This window comes from Xenopus tropicalis, chromosome 5 (genome assembly GCF_000004195.4).
Source record: "Xenopus tropicalis strain Nigerian chromosome 5, UCB_Xtro_10.0, whole genome shotgun sequence".
Classification (NCBI taxonomy): Eukaryota; Metazoa; Chordata; class Amphibia; order Anura; family Pipidae; genus Xenopus; species Xenopus tropicalis.
The window spans coordinates 59,965,565-59,991,605 of record NC_030681.2 but is presented as its reverse complement, the minus strand read 5'-3'; the positions used below and the strand labels follow the sequence as shown (position 1 = coordinate 59,991,605).

Here is a 26,041-nt window from a genome sequence, read left to right as displayed (position 1 = left end):
TATAGTGGGGAGATCTACTAATCCACGAACGTTCCGAGCGTTCGTTCAAATGCTCAGTGAATATTTTCCGTCACTTGCGGGACTTTTTCGTACCTTTCACAACTTTTTTGTACTTTGCGACAAAATTTGTGCGACAAAATCGTATTGTCGCGCAGAGTACGAATGTTCCGGATTCATTCAAGCTTCGTTATCGTGACTTTCCTTGGGCCAGGTTGGAGCTGCAGAATGCCATTGAGTCCTATGGAAGGCTTCCAAAATCATGCACAGAAAGATCAAAGTCGGAAAGGTTTTCCTGCTGTTTACAATCGTTCGGTACGAAAATTTTGGATCGCCAATACAATATTATCGTGACTAATACAATTTTTTCGTAGGCATTTTGTGATATTTGTGATCTTCAGAAATTATCGTATCCAATCCGAATTTGTCCCAGTCGGGATTCGAACTCGTGTTTTCATGAATGTAGCCCTACAAGTTTTATCAGTGTTTGTAATTGTCTACAGCATGCACTGAACCCAAACAGACAAAAAATTTGTTGAAAGATCTTGTTTGCCTTGTATATCCTCAGAGGAAAATGCCCCCCCTAAATGCTGAAATCACATTAGAGAAAGTAGAAATAATCATAGAATCCCTTAGGAACAAATCTAGCCTTGGCCATTATGGCCTTTCCTTATCATATTACAAAAAAAATTCAAAAACAACTCTAGACTGTGCGGGCTCTCTGTGATAAATATAACCCTAACAGAGTGAATTAGTGAACATATAATTAATATTGGAAAAAATAAATATGAAACATTAAGGGGCAGATTTATGAAAATGTGAGTTCAAACGCCTTTTTTCCAGAGAAAACATCCCCAACCTTGACAGCCTAACCTCATAGTTTAAAACATGGCAGTTTCCACCTATTTTTGTGCTTGACACAATGCTCTGCACTGGACTGGTAAAAATGTGTAGGCTGTCATTTTTTGGCTACTGCCGTAAATATTTATAACAGAATTGCCATGAAAAGTAATAAAATTAAATTATCTTCAAAAAGAAACATACTTTGGTACATGTGGAAAGGATCCTGTCCAGTTCTGACATGTTTTCCCGGAATGAGTTTTGGACTCTGTTCCTCTATAATCTTTGCCCTTTCCTGTTATGCATTCTTTCAAGTATACTGTAAAAAAATACATATGAATTTTACACTTGTATATAATATATAATATATTATTATATATAATATATAAAAATAGAAATTATTTCATTTATATATTTATAACATAGTTCTATGTTTTTTATAATGTCATATAACAAATTGAGTGCATATAAGTTTGCTGTCGTGTGCAGTCATGGAGTCCCACAATTCAACCTAAAACCTTTTTGGCAAAATCAAGGGCTGGGTTAATGTACACACACAGAAATTTCAAACAGTAAATCTGTGGCCTATGCTACTTGCTTACAAGTTAAACACCCTTCCTGCTCGAAGGTGATTTTGTGGGGCCACCTCTTGATTGCCCTAGCTCCTCTGTGGATTAAGCCTAACCAACACATCAAGGAGCCTTGCCCAAAATAGCATTTTTGTAGTGTCAAGTTTATAGTGTCAAGTTGGGTGCAAGCTGATATTATAGGGAAAGTATTCAGTGCAAAAGATGCAATACAGCAGCACTCCCAAATGGTACAAACGCCAATGATTTATTTTGCAAAATACTGGTATTGTTTCAGTCCTCACAAATATATGATACAACACTGCTAAATTGACAGAGGCAGTAGGACAGCCATTTTTTAACTCAAGATAAAGACACTTGGTATCTCAAACTGAAGGCATTTGGTCCATGAATCATTGTTTGTAAAATTAAAGACTTTCATGCTGTCTTACATAGCCTCCTATGTACCAATAACATTAAGATACACTCACTTACCAATAAAACATTGAATCATAAGCCCACATGTATGGTGGCCCTAACCAATATCCATGTATATCACCTTCCGTTGTCCTAATCATTCATGCTCTTTTCAAGAATGTTTGGAACAGTAAGGTGGCCATAGTGTGTGGCTCCTTCACAAGCTATTTGGCCCATGGACTGATCAGAAGAAGAGCCTACCTGGTTGGCCCCTGTATGACTGTAGGCTTATGATAAATGCAACAATTTTACAGCCAATACCATCTAGAAGAAAACACCAGCTGCCAAAATGCCCCTCACCTCAAGCATTTGTTTCTGAGCAGAAGTCTACTTGTAACATACAGTATGTCATGTGAAAATTTGAATTTAGATTTAAGCGGTAATGGAATAATATGTGTAAACTACTTTCAATTCTTATTTTTGGTCAACCTTAAGCATTTTATGTTATTAAACTACACAATTATTCCATAATAATCCAGTCATGCCTTTCACCAACCTACCTACGATAATCTATCTTTGGACAAGTCCTTTTTTGTGATTTATAATCTTTACAGATAATCAATCCAAATTCTTTAATGTTTATTTTTCTTGTTATTATGCATTAGACAATATCCTTCGTAAGGTTGGGAGCTAACTTTAATTGGCAATGGAATAATTGGTGCAAAATTTCTTCTGGCAACCCATAGAAAAGGATCCATTCCATTTTCTAGATTTTCTGGGTTGGAAGCAAACCTTATCCTGCCCATTACAAAAGTGACATTAAGTTGCACACCAAGCAAATTAATTCTCTCTTTAGTTGGACACATAAAATTAATACCATTCTCGTATACAAGGACTTTATATGTTGAAGACTTTTGTTCTCAATCCATATTACGTACTTCAACAGGACATCATTTCAGTAATAAAACCTAAACTCAAGTAATTGATACTTACTTCTTTTTTCATATAGAGCCACGCCATTTCTTCTGTGTAGTGCTGAAGATCTTTGGTTATCAAACATTGTAAAACAGATTTGATTTTTTGTGTTATACACAAATGACCTTAGAGGAAAATAAAACAATATTAGTAATTATTTGTACCTGTGTTGAAAAGGTGAAAAGCTCTCCCCTGATTTTTGTCTATCTACACAACCTTATAAAACCTTCTATAGTGTGATTTTTAATACAGGTTGCTATGCACCATACTGGCATAATGGTTGTAAAAATTTTTGGTCATTCTATATTGCAAGTAAAGTCTTGCTATAAAAATGTTTTTGTAATCATCACTTAAGCAACCTAGAGACTACTCTCTAATATCTTGGGTGATTATTTCCAAGCACATCACATTAAAATCCATTACAACAGTTAATAGTTACTGGCTGGCCTGTACCAGATTACTAGGAAACCTCCTGGTGTTCCCAAGTGTCAGTGGGCTCTTCTGTTTACCTAACCATTTGGCCTTTCTTGCTTATACCACCATAACTTCCCATATCTGTATGGGAACAAATAGGAAAAATAGAGCAAAAGATATGCTAAGGAACCCTACAAATTCACTTTAATGGGGATGTATGATTTTAAATGACGATTATTAGCAGCTTTTTAGCATAAGTGAATTAATTTTAGTGATTATGGTTAGCTGGTTTTGCAGTTATAGATAACCATGCCTAATTGTTTCCTTGACAGATTATTTGCAAAATAAATATATACCAAAAGTGTATACCAAATGTATACCAAAGGTGCCTTAAAAGCTTAACGTCCATTTACTGTGAACCGATAACATGCTGCTGCTAATCCACGTAAATAATTGTAATAACTGTTGTGACAGTGTGTTTAGAAAGGTGCATAATGTTGGCTGCAGAGGGATACCTAATGCAAATAGGATTAATATTTCCTCCTAGACAGGTAATTGTAGCTGAGAGAGAAGCTGTCTGTACAGGTAAAAAGGGGTGCTCACACACCTAGGGGTCACTCAGATTGGAAAGTCTTTCAGAGCGGGGCACAGAGCCAGGCCCGCATTTGTGGCGAGACCACAAAGGCCTGGGCCTAGGGCGGCCAAAATTTTGCTGCCATAAGGAGCAATGGGGACTTCTCCCCACTGCTCCATATGAGTCCAAATGTGCGCCTGCGCTCACTCGGGGGGGGTTATTGCAAACGTGCATGAGCGGGGAAGGGGACGCAGAATGGGGACGGCCTCGGGGCGCCTGGATCAGAAATCCGGTGCTACACAGAGCAGGGGTACTGCTTGTCAATGCAAGAAGCAGTGGTAGTTGTGACCAAGTGATTGAGAGCTGAGAAAAGCCAGAATAGTTCCAGAGTGTGAAAGTAACCCTGGATGGTGAGAGTACCAGGAAGGGGGCATGTTTTGAATAAGTTTGTTAAAACTGCTGATGAACTGTGTTCTTTACGTTGGGAAGAGTTTGCCAAAATACCCTGTGTTTTTGCCCGAAGACGTGGTGCCCCTGTCTTTATGCTACAGGTCCTCTGCAAACCTGCATACCATAGCTAATTTTTTCCAAAAATTACATGTACATGCTGACAGCATGTCACACTGTAAAAATACCTGTTTTCATAATCATACCGGGTTTAAATAAATATTTATTGCTTTGTTTGGGAGCTCACATGCTTGTGAGTTGGATTCCCTTATATGTGAGTTGATAAACTTTATATTCTATATAAGATTTGTCTTGATCCACACAGTTCTCCTATCACTTGAGCTCTTTAGTACTGTAACATTAAAGACATACTGACACCAGAAATAAAATCTTTTTTACATCTGGCATAACATTGTCTTTGCATGCTATTTATAATTTTGCCATAAAAGTATTTGTCCAAGCTTTTACATTCCCTATCTGATCCCCCATGTTCCTCTATGAGGGGGCGCCCATATTTGTGCAGCAGATGTCTGTTAGCATTAGAACCTATAACTGACAGGCTGAGAAAGGACAGTCAGGCTGGCAAAACAGTCAGGTTTTGGGATTTCAAGTAACAATTACTTACAAAAGCAGCCATATCAGCAAAAAATGATCAACATGACCTATAGGCAACTTTTTATGTAGATTCATATTTTAAAAAGTTGTTTTTTCGTGTCAGTATCACTTTAAATACCAATGGCTTTTTCCACTCCGCTTAGCCTTCACATATAATAACAAAAGGATATTTCCTGTCAAGTTTAGACAAGGGCATGAAAGAATTAAATCACTTAGGCCTGATAGAACCCCAAGTTCAACATTCCCAAACCCACTCTCCTCCATACATCCCACGGCAACCTCACCATGCTCAATATCTCTCATCTGGCAAAAAGTGTTGAAGTCTGGTACTGGCTGACCAACAACCCCTTCCGGTCAAAGCCAAAACACTTGATCAAGAATGACAACTTCTCACTGGACATAAAGGTTTCCTGACAAGCCTCTCTTCAGAGGATCAGGAACACATATCACTTACCTGACCTGATTTTCCTTATTCATAACCTGTATTCAAGAGTTGTTGTTTTTTAATAAAAACATTAATATTTTACATTGCCAACTTGTCAGCCCCACAAATTATAAGCAAAGGTATAGGACCATACAAATTGCCTACTTGGCCCTTCTGACTACTAGGTATAGACATAGTCATAAATTGATGAATACAATTCACTTACTTGTTTCTGCTGTGTCTCACTTATTTCTTGTATGTTGGCCTTTGTTCACTTTACGTTTAAAGGGAAGGTGAAGTTATCATGACCTCCCTTAGAAACGTCACCTGCAGCTGATTAGCCTGCTGGTTCCTCAGCCCCAGATTAACATTGCCAACGATGATGTTACAATTTTATTTGCTTCATGGTTTATTATTGTCAAATGTTGACACCTCTTTTCAACAAGATAGTCCTTATAACTCTCTTGTGTTGTGGATTCATACTAGATCTTAATCTACTTGTTTTATGCTACTTTGGGATTAAAGGACAACTAAACGCTAAGAATCAATATGGTTAGAAATGCCACAGTTTACAGTTGTCACAGGAGATCCTCATCTTGTATTCTGTAAGAACTGTCCAGGACAGTGTACATGATCAGTGGGGTCTGAGCAGCTGTTGACAAGCTAAGCTTAGGGGTTGTTGCAAATTATAAAGCAGAAAATGAGGCTGGTCTGTCATATAAACTCATGCTACAGGTCCAATTATTAAATTCTGATGTTAATGGTACTGGTTTCAGAGCTGCCATGTTATGTGAATCTGAATGAATTTCTAATCTGCCTTATACCAGTACTGTTACATTTATATTCTGTATATACACTATATATGATAGCAGTACAGAGCATGTGCAGTGAATCAGCAGAAAAGAAGACAGGGAACAACTGGGGGCATATCACTATATGATATATATATATATATATATATATATATATATATATCACTATATCATAGCACAGATCATCACTGCTAAAGGCCTATGGTTGCCTTGGGTTGGTACAGTAGTTGAAAACAAAATGTACACCATTTCTAGCCTATTTCTTTAGTTAAGCTTTAGTTTTCCTTCCACAATCCTTTCCCACATGTTTAGGAGTTTAATTCCCTGCACAAACATAAAAACTGCGCTTACAAGTAACCCACTTTTCCAAAAATTCTTACCTCAAATTTTTCCACCATAGATAAAAAAAAAAATATGATCATTAGTAAATGCCCATAATGATCATAAATTAGCCAAACTTTTGGAGGATTGGGGGAAATACCATGTATCATGGATTGGGCAAATATGGGCTACAAAAATTAGGCTATTTTGCCTACCCCAATTCAATGCCAAGCTCATAAAGGAACAATAACACCAACATTTTTTAATAATTAATTTGCCCCAAAACAGCTATAATGATTGGTAATGCTTACTCTCCCCTTTTTTTTTTTTAATTTTTTAAATCTGACTTGCAAAGTGCCCCATAACAGAAAGGCAACAGCAGCTTGAAATACTGTGCGTTGAAATCAGCTTTGCACCTAAGATTTTCTGCAGTTATATCCAAGGGGAAGTAAGCCTTACCTACTACTATATCATTTTGGAGGGAATTAAGTGTTTAGCTAATTTGGTGTTACTGGTTCTTTAAGAACTTTGAAACACATCTACTACAGTTTGTATGGAAAGGAGGAACTCCTTGGTTTAATAAATCCATACTATACCAGTCTTTTCAAAAGGAAGGATTAGGTCTGCCAAATTGTTGGAACTATTACATAGCAGCACAAGAGGTTTGACTCCCTTCACTCCATGACTTTGATACTCCTCCACTGTGAGTACTAGTTAAGTCCTGCAAATCACCTTTTATCCTTTCCAAGATAGTAAAATTAAAAATGGATTGGATATTTTGCAACAAGAAGCTGACTAGCATCTCTTTAGACTAACTCCTTTTTTTAAGATATAGCAACCATGGATTGAATATAGATTTCACAGCACACTACTTAACCAGTCGCTCTCTCCGGGCGTTAATTTAAACTCAATACAAAACCCAAGTTGGCATTCAAGATCACTATGGAAAATTAATTAGTCACATTGTAATTTAGAGCAGTGGAAGTTTATTGCAATATATTTTTTTCTTCATATTGCCTATTCTTTTTTTTTTATTTATTAGCCCTTTTTCTTGTCTTATTAAGGACAGCAAAGAAAATATAGTATTTAAAACAATATTAGAAGTGTAACAATGCTGTAAACATAACCATGTTAATAGAAAAAGGTCTATATTTGTTGAAATTTAATAAAAATCTATTGAAAAGAAGGAATTCAGTCATACTCAATGAATGAAAAATTGCTTATTTTAAGAGACTTTAGAGCTTACCTGCAAGTAAATTTTGTTTCAGTTTCACATTTCTCTGCACATTCCAACTCACTTGTTGATGTGTATAAGGATCTTTTTTCACTGACCATCCAAGCTCCTTCAGTTTTCATATAGTCATCTAAAAGATTACCTAGTACTAAAACAGGAAGTGTTAAAACATTACTATAAAAATATTTTTTATTACAATATTGTTTCCAAAAAATTAGTATTATATAAATCAAAACATGTCAATAATCAGATACAATTCTGTGTATCCTTCCAGATAAACAGCAGATCAGCAATAAATCTACCATGATAAAAGACTGAACATTTTCTTTTTGTGATAAATGTGTGTGTACTCCTACCAACCCATGTAAAAGTCAGCATAGGAAGTGGCAAATTTAGTATCTATCAATGTACTGGACTTAAGGTGGCCATACACGTTAAGATCCGCTCGCCTGCTGAGGTCACCAAGCGAGCGGATCTTTTCCTGATGTCTCCACCTACGGGTGGGCGATATCAGGTGAATTCAGGCTAATTTGGTTGTTTGGCCCTGGGGCAAAACGATCGAACTAGAACGCCGGTAATAGGCGCAATTTGTTTGGGGATCGCATCAGCAAGCCGATGAGGTCTCCGATCCAACTAAATTTTTTAACCTGCCCAATCGAGATCTGCCCGATTTCAGGCCAGATGTTGGTCGGGCAGGCCTGTCGTTTTGCCCCTAAACGGGCCGATAAGCTGCTGAATCTGGACCAATATTGGCAGCTAAAATCGGCCCGTGTATGGCCACCTTTAGTCAGCTTCGGACGGGGACCCCAGGGGCCCACCAGAAAACCTTAGACCCTAGGCCCACTTTCCAAATTATTTTTCCTCCTTTCCTCACTCTCTTTATTCTCCTAGTCTCTTTTATATACAAGCTAGCATCTATTCTTCCCTATATTTGTTCCCATTCAGAAACAGGGAATGACCATGAAACAGGCCAAATGGTGAGGAGCAGGAGGGCCCACTGACACCTGGGCCCACCGGGAGTTTTCCTGGTATCCTGGTGGGCCAGTCCAACACTGCCTTTAGTAATTGCAAATAGTACTGCAGTTGTACTGCAGAAAAATTTATGGGTGAGAGGTTCAATAGAGCTTCACAAGAAGTTTTTAAGAGGAGAAGTATAAATACTGTATTCATTAGGGTATTGCTTGCAAGCCAAGTTTGTGGGGTATATGCGAGTGTAAAAATTAAACATTAACAGTAGCCCAGCTATAAGCCTCTCTCCAAACAACATATCTCATTATGTGGAGAATATGCCCACTATATTTAACAAAGTTGGGCAAACGGAAGACTAATGGTTATAGATGAAAATCAACAAACTCAGGTAAGAGTTCCCCCAAAGACACAATCCCTCCCACAATGGGTGGTCCTGTGTTGTTGTGTGTTTTCTTTAAATGGTGAAAAATGTTTGTTACTGTGGTCTGTTGGTCAAGCACATCATTAGAAACACCAAATTGAAGTTCAAATAGGAGATCTTTAAACTGAGAGGAGGGATATGGGATAATTAGGAAGAACATATGTATTGCCATCTGAGACCTGTCTGTTGGCTTCACTTATGTAGTAGAACTTGTCAAGAATGACAATATATCCCCTTTGTCTGCATTACAAATGACAATGGGGGGCAGATTTTAAATCTGTAAGTGTCTTGTATTCTGTATTTATCTTTATCCTTTAGTACTTGTAAAATGTTGATTCCCGCAGGAGTGTACAGATTTGGCTATTACCAAATTGTGGTATGGAAGAGGTCCCCAGTTAGGAGGACCTGTAATTTGCCAGATTGGCCCCACTGATTTGAGTAAATTGACCAATGGTATAGCAGTGATTTGTTAACCTGCTCAGTTTAGGCTGTTATTAGTTTAGTTTGGGAAATTTAGAAGTGAGTGGCATCACTGGGGTTTGCCGTGTATGCAATTTAACACTGATTGACTAAGAGTGGTTATTTCAAGCTTATGCAGGGCATTAAGACACTTGCTACAAGTAAGTATTCTCCATGTATATAAACTTTCAAAACATCCTAGGTCACTGGATACTAAGCTGACTGTTAGTTTGGAGAAATTCAGATATAATAGTTCCTATGGGAGTGAGCAAGTTGGTGTAATGTATCTAGTATTGGCTTATTCTCCCCACCCTACTGGATGAGCCACTACCCATATAAATACCAACCAAGACCGGTGAGTGGTTTGAAATACCTCTTGTTAAGTGCTGGATGTCAGCCACTCCCTGGTTAATCTTAGAAAGGACTAGGTATATATCAGCACAGGTTAGTCAGGTGTGCTTAGTTATAACATGTGTGTAAAGCTATACCAGGGTTTCTGCAGTGCCACAAATTAGACCAAAAGCCTCCAAATACCAAGGGAAAGAGCTATCAGGCAGTGAGTGCTGGGAGTCTGTCAAATAATTTGTTAACAACAGTGTAGAAGTCACCCAAAAGCAGGAGATGGGCAGTGGCAGGCTGGTTATTTTGTTCATCACAGCATAAAAGGTCTAAGAATGGTGGGTGTGTGTAAATCTTTACACTAGTAAATAGTGACCCCATGACCTGGGCTTGTACTATTAAGTATCTGCCCCCAGGATCCGAAATGAGGTGTTGCATAGAAAAGAAGCGGGTTCATTTAATTAGGATCAACAACTCTCTCAATTAAGTTAAATAGGGGGTGTGGTAGGCTATGGCCATCTACCTCCTCCTAAGGGCAAGGAGTTTACTACCGTCAAGGTGAATCTTCTGTAGTAGTATAAATTGAAGACTATATCGTTGAGAAATTGAAATGACAGGCCCCACTTTATGGCACTGCCAAGACAAATCCAAGAAAGAACATTTAATCTAGACATCATAAAATATAAAACATGACATCCCTTTGTTCAGGGTTAGCTGAAATAGTAACAGAGTAGCCATACATAATATGTTAAGGATCTGGGTTTTTTTTATAGATAACAAGTTGTCTAATTCCAGGCAGTGTCATTCTGTGGCTACTAAAGCAAATAAAGTACTGTCTAAAGTACTGTATAAAAAAGGGCATTGACTCAATGAAAACATAATTTTGCCTCTTATTAGTCTCTGGTAAGGCCTCACCTTGAGTATGCAGTGCAGTTTTGGGCTCTAGTCCTTAAAGGACAATGAAAGGTTAATATAAATTAAAAGTAAGTCTAAAGGCATTCTTTTTAAGTATTTACTGCATATCTAAATTCCCAGATCCCTGCTTGCTTCTCTGAGATATGGGGCTGGCCTACAGCAGTGTGAAGACTACAGTGACATCACTGAAATCTCTCTGTCCTTCCTGTAGGCTGCCAGCGGCAGCCTTCTTATTCTCTGAGCATGTGTGTAACTTGAACCTGTCTCCTGTTCTGAGCTACACATGCCCACCAGCCAATCAGAAGCAGATCTGGCAGAGGGGAGGGAATGAAACACATGTGCAGTATGAAGCAAGGAGGGAAAGGAAGGGAGAATACCTTTTCAGAGATGGCTGCCTGTTCTAGAAAATGTGAAGTTAGTGTGACTGAGTAAATATTTGATTAGGTGAGCCAAAAGTGTGGGGTTTTTACTAAACAATAGGAGGACTATTGGGCAGTATGCTTTTTAAATTTTGACTTGCATTCTCCTTTAAGTAGGATATTAATGAGCTGGAGAGAGTGCAGAGATGTGCAACTAAACTGGTAAAGGGGATGGAAGATTTAAGCTATGAGGTTAGACTGTCGAGGTTGGGGTTGTTTTCTCTGGAAAAGAGGCGCTTGCAAGGGGACATGATTACTCTGTACTAGTACATTAGAGGGGATTATAGACAGATAGGGGGTGTTCTTTTTTTCCCATAAAAACAATCATGCACCAGAGGCCACCCCCTCAGATTAGAGGAATGTAGCTTTCATTTGAAGTAGCGTAGGTGGTTTTTCACGGTGAGGGCAGTGAGGTTGTGGAATGCTCTTCCTAGTGATGTTGTAATGGCAGATTCTGTTAATGTCTTTAAGAGGGGCTTGGATGAGTTCTTGAACAAGCATTATATCCAAGGCTATTGTGATACTAAAATCTACAGTTAGTATTGATGTTATATATACTGTATATGGTATATATGGTTTATGTATGTGAGTGTATAGATAGGTTAGTATAGGTTTGTGTGTGCTGGGTTTACTTGAAAGGGTTGAACTTGATTGACTCTGGTCTTTTTTCAACCCTATGTAACTATGTAACAGAGGCATTGTAGTTAGGTAAAGAAAATTAGGAAAAACATAACTTGAAGGAAAACTATGCCCCCTGAATGAATACTTAACCAACAAACAGTTTATATTATGTTGTGACTTGTTAAAGAAACTCACCAAACTGGAATATATATATATATGGGTGGGATAAACAAACACTGCTGAGATATTTGGAGAGTAAATGAATTCCTTGTGGTCTTAGAATCTACAAACAACCAACATTTGAAGTTCCAAATATAAAATTTGAAGAAGAATGGAATCAAGTCCAAGAGGAATGCAGTTTCTCTCTCATTAAATTGATAGTGGGCCACCACACAGAACAATTGAAAATTATTGATAAAAAAAAATAGAAGGAGTTAATAAAAAAAATGGAGCAGTTTAAAGACCTAAAAGAACACAAAGAGATGGAACAACAAATGGTAGAAATATTAACTAGGGTGGAAAATGAAATTATTACAAATAAAAGTAAAAAGTTTTTGAGGGATAAGGAAGACTATAAAAGAGGTAATGTGCATCAAAAAGGTAGAACCCATACAGGACAAAGGATTTTTAGAGGAAAAGAAGAAAGAAGGTGGGAAGAAGGAAAGGTTATAAGGAGGGATGAAAGAAATAGGGTGGAGGAACGAAGGAGTATAGAAAGAGGGGGAGAGAGAAAATATGAGAGAATGATGGGTGTGTGAGAAATTATGAGAACAAAATTGGGGAAAGGAAAGTGAGAAAAAAGTCCAACTTTATCCTAAGTCAAGAAAAGGGTAAAGCGATAGAAAGTTATGAGACATTAGTAATGCAAGATCTAGAGAACCTGATTCAGGGAAAACAAAAAAAATTTAATTGTACAAAAGCTGAAAATGAAGCACTAAGAAGCCTAGAAAGGGATTCTAATATAGTAATCAAACCAGCAGACAAAGGGGGAGGGATTGTCATAATGGACAAAGAAAAATATACAGAGGAATGTGAGAAATTATTAGGAGATAAGGATACATACAAAAAATTAAATCAGGATCCAGGACAAGTTTTTAAAAGGAAACTTGAAATAATGGTACATAGAGCAAAGGGTGCAGGAGCCATAACAAAGAAGGAGAAAGAATTTATAATGGTAGAATACCCTAGGTTACCAGTCTTCTATATAATCCCAAAAATCCATAAGGACTTAAAAAATCCCCCAGGGCGACCAATTATATCAGGGATCAACTCTCTGACTAGTAATTTATCTCAGTTCTTAGACATTAAGTTGCAGAACTATGTGAAATAACTACCTTCATATTTACAGGACTCAACACAGATTTTAAACATAATAATAAAGAAGTCTGGCAGGAGAACATGTTACTGGCAACTTTAGATGTTAAAAGTTTATATACATCAATCAAACACGACCATGGGCTAACAGCAGTAAAACACTATTTAATGAGAGATGGGAATATAGAGCCAACATTAAAGGAGTTTATTGCAGATGGAATAGAGTTTATATTGGGTCATAATTATTTCTGGTTTAATAATGAATTTTACCTACAGACGTGTGGCACCGCCATGGGGACACGAGTCGCCCCCAGCTATGCCAACTTATTCATGGGGATGTGGGAAGAGAACTCCCTGAAAGGCTGGGAGGCGAACCTCTCCCTGTGGCACACACAGGCATCATATGGCAGGCAGAGTATGGCACACACAGGCAGCATAGGGCAGGGAGTGTATGGCACACACAGGTGGAGTAGGGCAGGCAGAGTATGGCACACACAGGTGGAGTAGGGCAGGCAGAGTATGGCACACACAGGCAGCATAGGGCACAGAGAGTATGGCACACACAGGTGGAGTAGGGCAGGCAGAGTAATCTCCGCTGCATGCTGGCTAATGCGCGTAGCTTGTCGGGTAAATTAGGGGAGCTGCAAGCTATTGCATGTATTGAAAATTATGATTTACTAGGTATCACTGAGACCTGGTGGGATGATAAATGCGACTGGGCTGTGAATTTAAATGGTTATACACTTTTTAGGAGGGACAGAGAGATTAAAAAGGGTGGAGGGGTTTGTCTTTATATAAAGTCAGATTTAAAGCCATGTAATAAAGACATTACCAATGAAAACGTCGAATCTCTTTGGGTAGAAATTTCAGTAGGGCTGAAGGTCACAAAGAAAATGATCATTGGTGTATGCTATAAACCACCCCGTATAGATGAGGGGGATGAGGCCCAGCTATTGTTGCAAATGGAGGAGGCTTCAAAACTGGGTCAAGTTGTTATTATGGGGGACTTTAATTATCTGGACATTGACTGGAGTAATGGGGTGGCTAAGTCAGAAAAAGCTAGTAGGTTTGTAAATATGCTGAATGACAACTTTTTATTTCAGGCGGTTCAAGAACCTACTAGGAATGACTCTATTTTGGACCTGGTGATATCTAATAATAATGAACTCATCTCTAACATTTGTGTGGGTGAGCAATTGGGGAACAGTGATCACAACATGGTCAATTTTAGACGTGCAGACTTTGCCAGTATAAGGGCATCTCTGCAATGTGTCAACTGGGAAAGGCTTTTCATGGGGTTAGACACAGAAGGAAAATGGAACATCTTTAAAACATTGCTTTGCAGGTATACAAAACAGTATATCCCCCTTGTAAGCAAGGAGAGGCATCGCAAAGCAAAACCTTTATGGCTGAATAAAGGTGTTAGTGTCGAGGTTGGTAAGAAAAGACGTGCTTTTAGGGCATTCAAGTTAGCTGGGACAGCAGAAACTTTCATCAGGTACAAGGAAGCAAATAAAGCATGCAAAAAAGCTATCAGGCAAGCAAAAATAGAAATGGAAAGGGATATTGCAGCTAGGAGTAAAAAGAATCCAAAATTATTTTTTAATTATGTGAATAGTAAAAAAATGAAGCAAGAAGGGGTGGGAACCTTATTATCACGGGGGGGGGGGGGTAAGTTGGTTGATGAGAACAGGGAAAAAGCAGAAATTTTGAACTCTTATTTTTCATCTGTCTATACATCTGAGGAGCCAGCTAATGAAGGCTTCCCTTTTAATATGCCCAGTTCTAGTAATTTAGCTACTGACGCATGGGTCACTCGGGAGGAAATTCAAAAGAGACTTGAACATGTAAAGGTAAACAAAGGTCCAGGACCGGATGGGATTCATCCTAGGGTATTAAATGAGCTAAGCGCTGTGATTGCCAAACCTCTTCACTTAATTTTTCAGGATTCATTGAGGTCTGGCATGGTGCCGAGAGACTGGCGAATTGCTAATGTGGTGCCGTTATTTAAAAAGGGATCCCGTTCTCAGCCTGAAAACTATAGGCCTGTTAGTCTGACATCAGTAGTAGGAAAACTTTTGGAAGGGGTAATAAGGGATAGGGTACTTGAATACATTGCAGTTCACTACTATTCACTGTTCAATACTATTACTTTGTGCCAGCATGGTTTTATGCGTAACAGATCTTGCCAGACTAATTTAGTCATCTTTTATGAGGAGGTGAGCAGGAACCTTGATGCTGGAATGGCAGTTGATGTCATCTACTTGGACTTTGCTAAAGCGTTTGATACAGTACCTCACAGAAGGTTAATGGTCATATTAAGGAATATTGGCCTAGAACATAATATTTGTAATTGGATAGAGAACTGGCTGAAGGATAGAGTACAAAGAGTGGTGGTAAATGGAACATTTTCTAATTGGACCAGTGTGGTTAGTGGAGTACCGCAGGGGTCAGTCCTTGGTCCTTTGCTTTTTAACTTGTTTATTAATGACCTGGAGGGGGGCATAGAGAGTACTGTTTCTATTTTTGCTGATGACACTAAATTGTGCAAAACTATAAGTTCCATGCAGGATGCTGCCACTTTGCAGAGCGATTTGACAAAATTGGAAAACTGGGCAGCAAACTGGAAAATGAGGTTCAATGTTGATAAGTGCAAAGTTATGCATTTTGGTAGAAATAATATAAACGCGAACTATCTACTGAATGGTAGTGTGTTGGGGGTATCCTTAATGGAAAAGGATCTAGGGGTTTTTGTTGATAACAAGTTGTCTAATTCCAGGCAGTGTCATTCTGTGGCTACTAAAGCAAATAAAGTGCTGTCTTGTATAAAAAAGGGCATTGACTCAAGGGATGAGAACATAATTTTGCCCCTTTATAGGTCCCTGGTAAGGCCTCACCTTGAGTATGCAGTGCAGTTTTGGGCTCCAGTCCATAAGAAGGATATTAATGAGCTGGAGAGAGTGCAGAGACGTGCAACTAAACTGGTTAAGGGGATGGAAGATTTAAACTATGAGGTGAGACTGTCGAGGTTGAGGTTGTTTTCTCTGGAAAAGAGGCGCTTGCGAGGGGACATGATTACTCTGTACAAGTACATTAGAGGGGATTATAGGCAGATGGGGATGTTCTTTTTTCCCATAAAAACAATCAACGCACCAGAGGTCACCCCTTTAGATTAGAGGAACGGAGCTTCCATTTGAAGCAGCGTAGGTGGTTTTTCACGGTGAGGGCAGTGAGGTTGTGGAATGCCCTTCCTAGAGATGTGGTAATGGCAGATTCTGTTAATGCCTTTAAGAGGGGCCTAGATGAGTTCTTGAACAATCAGAATATCCAAGGCTATTGTGATACTAATATCTACAGTTAGTACTAGTGGTTGTATTTATAGTTTATGTATGTGAGTGTATAGATTGGTAGGTGTGGGTTAGGTGTGCTGGGTTTACTTGGATGGGTTGAACTTGATGGACACTGGTCTTTTTTCAACCCTATGTAACTATGTAACTATGTAGAGTATGGCACACACAGGCAGGGTAGGGCATGCAGAGTATGGCACACACAGGTAGCATAGTGCAGGAAGAGTACTGCCTGTGTGTGCCATACTCTGCCTGCCCTATGCTACCTGTGTGTGCCATACTCTGCCTGCCCTATGCTGTGTGTGGGAGGTGAACCAGGCAGGGGTTTGTTCTGGGGGTTTGTTAGCAGTTGGATATAGCCATTAAATGGTCCCTAAGGTGTGTAAGTATGAGCTGGGGTTGCTGTGCACAGGGGAGTAGGAGGCATATAGATGTAAGGGTATGTCTTAATATGACATAATATAATTTTTTCACATATGAATGATGGATGATATCCCTGCAGTGAGCACCAACCATTTGGGTTTATGCTGCACTACTACCGTTAATGTGGGCATAGTCTTAAAAGCTCTTGCGATAACATGGGTGTGGTTTAAAGTATGTGTGATTTAAAAGGGGAGTGGTCAAACTGGCTTCCATTAGTGGCCCTCCACTATGTATGCTAGAGAAATTCCTACCCTCGGCACCACAGAAGTTGGACAGCACTGTATTAGAGTATAAAAATAAAGGAAAGGAGAGTATAACAACAGATAGGATAGATTTTATTACACAATATAACCCCCAATCAAAAGAAATAAAGAAAATAATAAAGAAACATTGGGGAGTTTTACAGCAAGATAAGGAATTGTTTTCCCAATTACCAAAAGAACCAGGAGTGATATTTAAAAGGGCAATAAATGTAAAACAAAGAATTACCCCCCCCCCCCAAAAAAGAATAAACTTTGTGGGGATCTAGTGGGATACTATCCGTGCTCCTTGTGCAAATCCTGCAAATATGGTGTTAAGGTCAAAACATTTGAATCGAGAGTGACGGAGGAGAAGTTTGAAATAGAAACATAAATAAAATGCACAACAAATAATGTGATCTATATACTGGAATGCCCATGTGGCTTGCAGTATGTAGGCAAAACTAATTGTACTATAAGGGAAAGATTGGGAGAACATGTGAACAACATTAAAAAAGGCTTGGAGTCACATAGGGGCTGATTTACTAACCCACGAAACCTAATCCGAATTGGAAAAATTCCGATTGGAAAACGAACATTTTGCATCTTTTTCGTATTTTTTGCGTTTTTTTTCGTCGCCGTTACGACTTTTCGTAAATTGTCGCGACTTTTTTGTAACCATTACGGCTTGCGCAAATTGTCACGACTTTTTCGTAGCCATTACGATTTGCTCGTATCTTGTCGTGACTTTTTCGTATTGAGCGCTCGGAAACTGCGGGCAAAACTTTCAGACTTAGCATGATTTTGGAAGCCTCCCATAGGACTCAATGGCACTCTGCAGCTCCAACCTGGCCCAAGAAAAGTCCCGATACTGAAGCTTGAATGAATCCGAAACTTTCGTACTCGGCGCGAAGGCTCCGAAAAAGTCACGACAATTTGCGCAAGTCGTAACGCTGCGAAAAAGTCGCGACATTTTGCAAAACAGTCGTAACAGCTACGAAAAAGTCGCGACAATTTACGAAAATATCGCAAACTACCGATCATTACGAAAAAAAGGCATTCGGACGCCTTCGGACTGTTCGTGGATTAGTAAATCAGCCCCATAGTGTCTCCAAGCATTTCAAGTCAGTTCACAATAACAACCCTAGTGGATTAAAATGTTTTGGCATAGAAAAGGTTAATTTGGACTGGAGAGGAGGAGATATAGTAAGAACCACGTTACGCAGAGAGAGTTGGTGGAGTTATAAATTGAAAGCCCTAACCCCTTTTTGTCTCAATATAGATTACAATCTTAGAGCTTTTTTATAATGTTTTTACAATTTATTTATTTATATTTTTTTCCTCTTTTATATAACCTATGTTATTCAATCATGGTTTGTAGCATTACTATCTAATACTAAATGGGACTCAGATGGAGGGTGCAATCAAGAGACATTTGAACTAATAAAGTTAAAAAAACGTTAAACTGTGGAACCCCTTAAATACACGGACCAAGGGACATGACATCATCGCTCAGAGGAAGTCAGTCGGCGAAATGCGTCAGCGGTGGAGAGAGACGCCAAAGGGAGAACATGAACGGAGAGATTTGCAAGCCAGGATCCAAGCGAGTACTGCAGATCGCATAAAGAGACTGATAAGCAAGCAAGGATACGACGCTGTTTATAAAAGGACTCCCGATTGGCGCAATTTTTATGGCGTTGTGAGTTTAAACTTTTAATATGTTTTAGAATAAAGCTTTAGGATTTTACACATGTCCGTTGTATATTTGGCCAGCAGCAGGAGAAAGTGGAAAAAGAGAAGCTGGGAGTTATAGTTCTACCACAAGGGAATTTGTTACAAGCTCCAAGACCATAGTGTTGGTCTGTAAGTATATGCACAATTGGTTAAGGATAAAAGGAAGTCACGAAAGAGTGTGAAATACGGAAATTCACCTATTTAAATAGACACGAACTTTAAACAATTTGCGGTGGATTGTATTCATGTGTTTTCACAGAAAAGTAAATTAAATTTTGTAGTGGTGTTCACAAGATTTGTTTTAGATACAAACATGTTTAGAGGGGTGATTATTAATATCATATTACTGTATTACGCTATATATATATATTTTTTTTTTACCCCATAAGACCTCATCTGGGAAGTCTGGACAGAGGAGGGCGCTCCAGAGTTAAGTATTTTTTGTTTAAACCGAAGCACAAGGTATCTGGAGTGGGTTATACATTTCACTCACACTAAAAAATCATTTTGGAATATATATATATATATATATATATAATCCAAGCAGAAATCGGCACTCACCGCTCCAGAGGCACTCGCCGGGTGCTGACCAAATAAATAGACAGCAGGTTTATAGAAAGCACTCACGGCATCAGAATGTAAAGTAAAAAAGTTTTTTCGTTTATTCAATCATCGCATCAACGCGTTTCGATCCTCACAGGATCGTCATCAGGATGGGGAAGGGAAGTGAGGTGCAACCATAAATACAAATATCAACCAATCAGTGCTCCCAAACAATTTGCATAATTAATCCCAGTGTAAACATGAGTCATTTTAGTTTCAAATACATTGTGTGTATATATAACCCCATAAGTAAAAAATCACCATTAATAGAAGTCAGACCCATTAAAAATGTGAACTATATCACTAATGTGAATTAATATCTCTGATAATAATATAATCAGCCTCAGTAATGCCTCTATATATAAGGAAGCTGACTAAAAATAAATATAGTTAAAAAGTGAAGCCTAAAGGGTATCACACCCAAGAGATGACATATAGTATAAAAAACACATTATTCAATAAGAGTAAATTGATAACAACAAATGCCCACTCTAGGGGTCAAATAGATAAAGTGAAAAAGTGCAAATGAATATAGGGAAGATTAAAAAACATTAAAAACATTAACCTTGTCTAAACATGTCCAGCATCACAACAATATTAGGGGTCTCAAATAGGAAGAGTAAATGTCTCAAGCTATGTAACAATAGTTGGACATTAAATATAAGTGATAAATTGCACTACGTCAATAATCATCCAGATAAATTCATAAAAAGCATGAAAGTGAGAACATTTCATTAAGGCCACGCGGGGCAATAGTATCCAGTCTTCGGATCCACTGAGCCTCCCTTTGTAGAAGTAATTTAGAACGATCCCCACCACGTGCAGGAAGAGGGATATAATCAATTAAAATGGCCCTCAACATAGGCAATGAGTGCTTTTGTTGTGCAAAGTGTCTCGCTAAAGGAATATCAGATTCTCCAGAGGTCAAAGCAGCACGAATCACGGATCTATGGTTGTTCATTCGTATCCGGAAAGATGTAACACATTTGCCTATATAGTATAAGCCACACGGGCACATAATACAATAAATAACATGGTCCGAGATAAACGAAAAAACTTTTTTACTTTACATTCTGATGCCGTGAGTGCTTTCTATAAACCTGCTGTATATATATATATATATATATATATATCAGTAAATATTGCCCTTTTACATCCTTTCCATTGATCGACCATTTAGTGATGGGCTGTGGGCTCCCTTAGAGATCACATGACCAGAAATAATGCAGCTCTAACTGTAACTGTAAGTAGTGCGAAAACACATAGCATGTATGTGTGCCTTGGCTTGTTTGTGTGCACTGTGAATCCTATGATCCCAGGGGGCGGCCTTTAGTACTTTAAAATGGCAATTTTCTATTCAGGATTACCCAATAGCACATACTACTAAAAAAGTATATTTTTATTTACATGAAGCAGGGTTTACAATATGAGCTTGTTTGTGCAAAATTTTTTTATAGAGACCTTCATTGTTTGGGGGTATAGTTTTCCTTTAAAGCAATCCCAACACCATCCACTATGAACCCCAACTGTGGAATTACACCAACAACAGTAAAAAGAAACACTCTGTCCACTATGCTAATAGGACTGTTAGGCACAGGTAAGTACATATTAAGTGTGAGCAGGTGTCCCGTACCTGTAGGCCCGTTAATAGTTACCAGCAGTACAGTCAATTGAGGTACTGCTGATAGTCAGGAATCACAACATCTAGTGAGGTGGCGATCTCCAGGCTTTAGATTCCAGCCACGATATGACCGTCTCTGGGTTTTCGAACAAGTGTGCCTGACCTTTTTCCTGAACTTGTAGTTTGGCTATAAATAGCATGGCATGTTTCACTGCAGTTATTTCTTGTTTCATCAAATTTCTGCTTCCGAAGCTTGATTGGAAAATCAGGGAAAATGGAGACTTTGGCATATTTATGGGTAATATTTTGCTTTTTGCATGCTTTCATCAGGATCACAGTATCTGTAGTTTAGGAGCCCCTGGTTTAGGAGGGTGAAAGGGGATTCTGTGAGCTCACTCTACAATAAATGATGAACAGAATGTCTATGCTTAGTTTGTCTTTGAGCCGTTTTCCCCAAAAAGTTCAGGTGCATTGCTCTCCATTCTCTCTGTGCAATTGTTTTGCACCATATTGATGATATTGTCAGGTAAGAATGCAAATTATTTGCCCCATATTGGTATAATTGTCAGACAAGGAAGCAGTTGTGTCCCCCAGGTCACTAATGTGCCTCTTCACCTCACTTGTGCGATCCCTTATATTTTGCACATAATTTTTTGATGTGGAATGATGACTGTCTGTTTTACCTATAGTGACAGCATGGTTGCTATGAAAGGAAAACTATACCTGCAAACAGTGTAGGTCTCTATAAAAATATATTGCATAAACAAGCTTATATGTAAAATCCTGCTTCATCTAAATAAACCATGTTCATAAAAATATACTTTTTAGTAGTATGTGTTATTCCTAAATAAAAAATTCCCATTTTAAGAATTAAGGGCTGCCTCCTGGGATCATAGGATTCACAGTGCACACAAACAAGCCAAGGCACACATACATGCTAGGTCACATCAGCCAATTAATGGACAGAGTTCTGCCTATTGCTTCCACACTCTTACAGTTCCTGTTACAGTTAAAGCTGCAATATTTCTCTGTGATCTGAGGGAGCACACAAACCATCACTAAATGTTGGATCAAGGAATGGATGTAAAATTTAATGATATATGTATTCCAGTTGGGTGAGATTCTTTAACTGGTCACTTAACATAATACAAACTATCTGTTGGTTAATTATTCATTCTGGGGGTACAGTTTTCCTTTAATAAATGTCATGAGCACCGCAAGGTATACTAAAAGGAGGAGGTTCCTACATGTCAGTGTCTCTGATTGCTGGCCAGGGAAGGCACCGAGAGGCAGTTCCTGTAGCAGCTAGTTAGGAAAGTGAGTAACACTTCTGCCTTGCAGCGATGGAGTCCTGAGTTCAATCCCGGCTAGGGCACTATCTGTAAGGAGTTTATAGGTTTTCCCCATGTCTACCGTATATACTCGAGTATAAGCCGATCCGAATATAAGCCGAGGTACCTAATTTTACCTAAGAAAACTGGAAAAACTTATTGACTCGAGTATAAGCCGAGGGAAATGCAGCAGCTACTGCAAGTTGAAGTGATATCACCCCCCTCCCAGCAGCCAATTAGCAGAACAATGTGAAAGCATCAAGATAGCAGCTCCCAGTAGATATCAGAATAGCACTCAATAGTAAGAAATCCAAGTCCAGCTTGGGACTCCTCCAGTTACATGGGAGTAGGAGAAACAATAGGTTACCTGAAAGCAGTTCTAATGTGTAGCGCTGGCTGAAAGCTCAGACTCAGGCACAATGCACTGAGATGGCGCCTACACACCAATATTACAACCAAAAAAATACATTTGTTGGTTCAAGAACACAATTTTATTTGCTATGTAAACAGTGAAATTTAGAACTAAATGTATACCAATGGGCTTGTGCACATTCCATTTACAACTTTTTACACAAAGGGGAAGTAGGGAGCAAAGGTCATAGAGCATAGACACAGAGTTAAGCTTGGGGAATTATATTTTTAATATAGGAGGAATGTTATACCTTTGTTATGTGAGGCCACACAAGAGAAAAGAGAAGCATTACTGGGTATTACAAGGAGAAGCAGGGCTCCCAGGAGGGAACAGAGTGCCCCGTGTACGTAAGTTTACCATCTGAGAAATTCTTCAAGAGCTGTTAAGGAAGTCAGAAACATTTTCAAATATTTTATATCTTCTTGCTGCTGTTTCAGAACTACAGCTCCCATCAGCTTGTGGGAAACACATTTGTAGTTTTGGCACAGACAGCTGGGATAGCACCAGCAAACAGGTCACTGAATAGTCACTGAATAGTATATACCCCATGAAGCGCCGTGTCCCAGCGTCCGTTGCCGCCACCGATCCCGCCGCCGCTGATGGCGCCACCGATCGCATCAGTGCCCCTACTGTGCGCGTTCCGTGTTCCGATGCTGGCGATGAACACATGATGATGGTACAACGATGTCGCGCATGCGCGCGCAATGTTCGTGTTTCAACAGCGGCCATTTACCGTATATATGCGAGTATAAGCGCGAGTATAAGCCGAGGTTTACTTTTTCAGCACATTTTTAGTGCTGAAAAACTCGGCTTATACTCGAGTATATACGGTAAGTGGATTTCCTCTGGGTACTCTGGTTTCCTTCTATGCCCCAAAAAACATACAGGCAGGTTAATCGACTTCTGACTAAACTGGCAAATGTAAATGTGATAGGGACTCATGTGAATGATGTATAATTTGTAAAGGACCACACAAAAAAATAAAGGCAAAATGTATTCATTTACACTTCCATGCTCCTCTTAATGATTTAGTATAACACAGAAGATAACTTGCCAATCAATGTCTGTTTATGTGATTATTTACTTATACTACGTGGGAAAAACTATACAAAATGAAAAGGCAGATTCTTAAAAAATAAGAAAAATAATAAAAGTGTGCTAAAAGCAAAAAAGAGACCACACCATTAGTTCAACACTGTGTAGAACACCAACATAATTCTAACAGCAGTATGTAATACAGACTGTAGTAGGAAGAGATGAGAGTTAGGGAGACCACCTGGTAGCAGGTTACAGTAGTCTAGTTTTACCTATAGTTTTACATGAGAGTTTAGCATGAGAGAATGCATGCCCATCTTAGCTGTTGCAGGTGAAAGAAAGGGACAAATTTGACACTATTGTATAAGAAAATGCACCAGGGCATAGGGTCAAGAGAGCAGGTTGTGAGAGTGGAAGGGAAGAGAAGCCGGGAGACTTCGGAGGCTTTTCAGGATGGAAAGTACTAAAACATGCAGAAGAGGGCTTAGGAAGGAGGAGCTAGTTTATGCTACAGGGCTGGTTATTAAACTCATGCCAAATTCACTGGTTTCAGACCTGCCAGGTACTAATAATCTGTATAATTTAATAATCAGCCATAAATTGTGATATTTATATTTTATGTATACAGTATATTGTGGCTCAGGTAACTGACAGCAGTACAGAGCATGTGCAGTGATCACCAGAAAAGAAGATGGTAAACTACAGTGGCAACATTGGACAGATCTTCACTGCTGCAGGGCTGTGGTTGCCGTAGGCTGGTACAGGAGCTCAAAACATTTCTTTAGTTAAGTTTTAGTTCTGCTTTAAAATTCATTCGTTTAGTAATATCCCATCTGTGTAAAGCCCTTTCAATGGCACTTTGAAGTCCCATGTTGAATATATCAATGTCAATATCAGAAAGACATGTCCATGTGAAAGACATGCCCATTTTGACTGACCTAATTAATTGTTTTATATTTACCAAAATTGTCCCTTCCCACATGTAACACAGCATACTGCAATATATGGGATAACCTTCTTTTCAGCTAGTTGAGTTACTGCAGGTAACAACTTAGACCAATCAAGACCTCTTATCCCCAACTGTGTTGTCTTTCTGCCATCTTCTTAGCCCAGAACATTTATAAATCCATAAAAGCTACTGAAATTTAACTAAAGTTGTCATCCCATAAGACTTGAAATGCTCAGAATCCCAGTGACTTATTATTTTGCGCTCAGAATCCCAGCAATTTATTCTCGATCCCCGCAGGGCGCTCCCCCAAGCCACTGGTCTCCCTCCCCCGACATGCTAAAGGTAAGTTTCATTTATGCAAGCTCAGGGGGGTCACATGGATGGTGGAGGCCCCTGGGGGGGGGTGTGAAGCCCGCAGTGGGGGCCCATTGGGGGGTGCAGGGGCCCCTAAGGCAGTAGCACTGGTGGGCCCTGCACCCCCAGTTCAACCCTGAATAATATCATGTGACAGTACATAGTGTATTAAGATATTACATGCAGTAATTATATATATGCATGTTATTAACTGACAAAATAAAGTGGTGAATCATAGCCATGCATCATTACAATTACAAAACAAATGGCACACAGTAGATGTATATAATATGAATTCAATGTAAAGCAATACTCTTAAACAAAATGAGCATACACTGTTAACATGAGCATACACTGTTAACTAGCATTTGTCATGTGGAAAGCCATTTATCTGCTTAACACAGGTCTTGTCAATTACTGCTCATATAACAAAGTAAAATCAAACAAAATGCAATTACTGTATAGCAATATGTCAATTTCATGTTTTATACATAGCAGAAAATAAGTACATAAGAAAAAATCTTACCAGTCTGTGCCAGAAAAAGAAATACAATTTTGCTACTACCCATTTTAGGAGATGTGTAAAAATGATCTAAGAACCTAAATGCACTTTTAAGTGTAGACAGGGAGAATCAGTTAAGCAACTGCTAGTCAATTATTGTCAAAATGGCCTTTGTTACCATATGTTTTAACGTGTTCAAACATAGCCTTGAATAGTGGTTTTGCAAGATTTTGTTTACAGTATAAGGCAACAGGTCTTACAACAGAGAAGGACAATAAATTGCAAAAAAAAGAAAGAAAATATTTATTTTTAAGGGAACTTACAGGCACAATATATGGCCTTTGATACAAAAATCAGATTTGAAATCATTCACTTGAAAAAAAATCAAGAAATGTGCA

At 38.7% G+C, this 26,041-nt stretch overlaps 1 protein-coding gene across 1 annotated transcript in view; it reads right to left on the bottom strand.

The window, feature by feature from the left end:
- plg (plasminogen) overlaps positions 1–25,772 on the bottom strand; it is a 186,876-nt gene extending 161,104 nt beyond the window's left edge. The window contains exons 1-4 of the mRNA XM_002938570.5: positions 25,668–25,772; positions 7,649–7,784; positions 2,814–2,920; positions 1,042–1,156 (exon numbers count right to left, since the gene is read on the bottom strand). Of these exons, the coding sequence (XP_002938616.2) occupies positions 1,042–1,156; positions 2,814–2,920; positions 7,649–7,784; positions 25,668–25,710 (401 nt within the window). The 5' untranslated portion in view covers positions 25,711–25,772. The remainder of the gene's footprint in view (positions 1–1,041; positions 1,157–2,813; positions 2,921–7,648; positions 7,785–25,667) is intronic.
- Between the last annotated feature and the right edge of the window lie 269 nt (positions 25,773–26,041).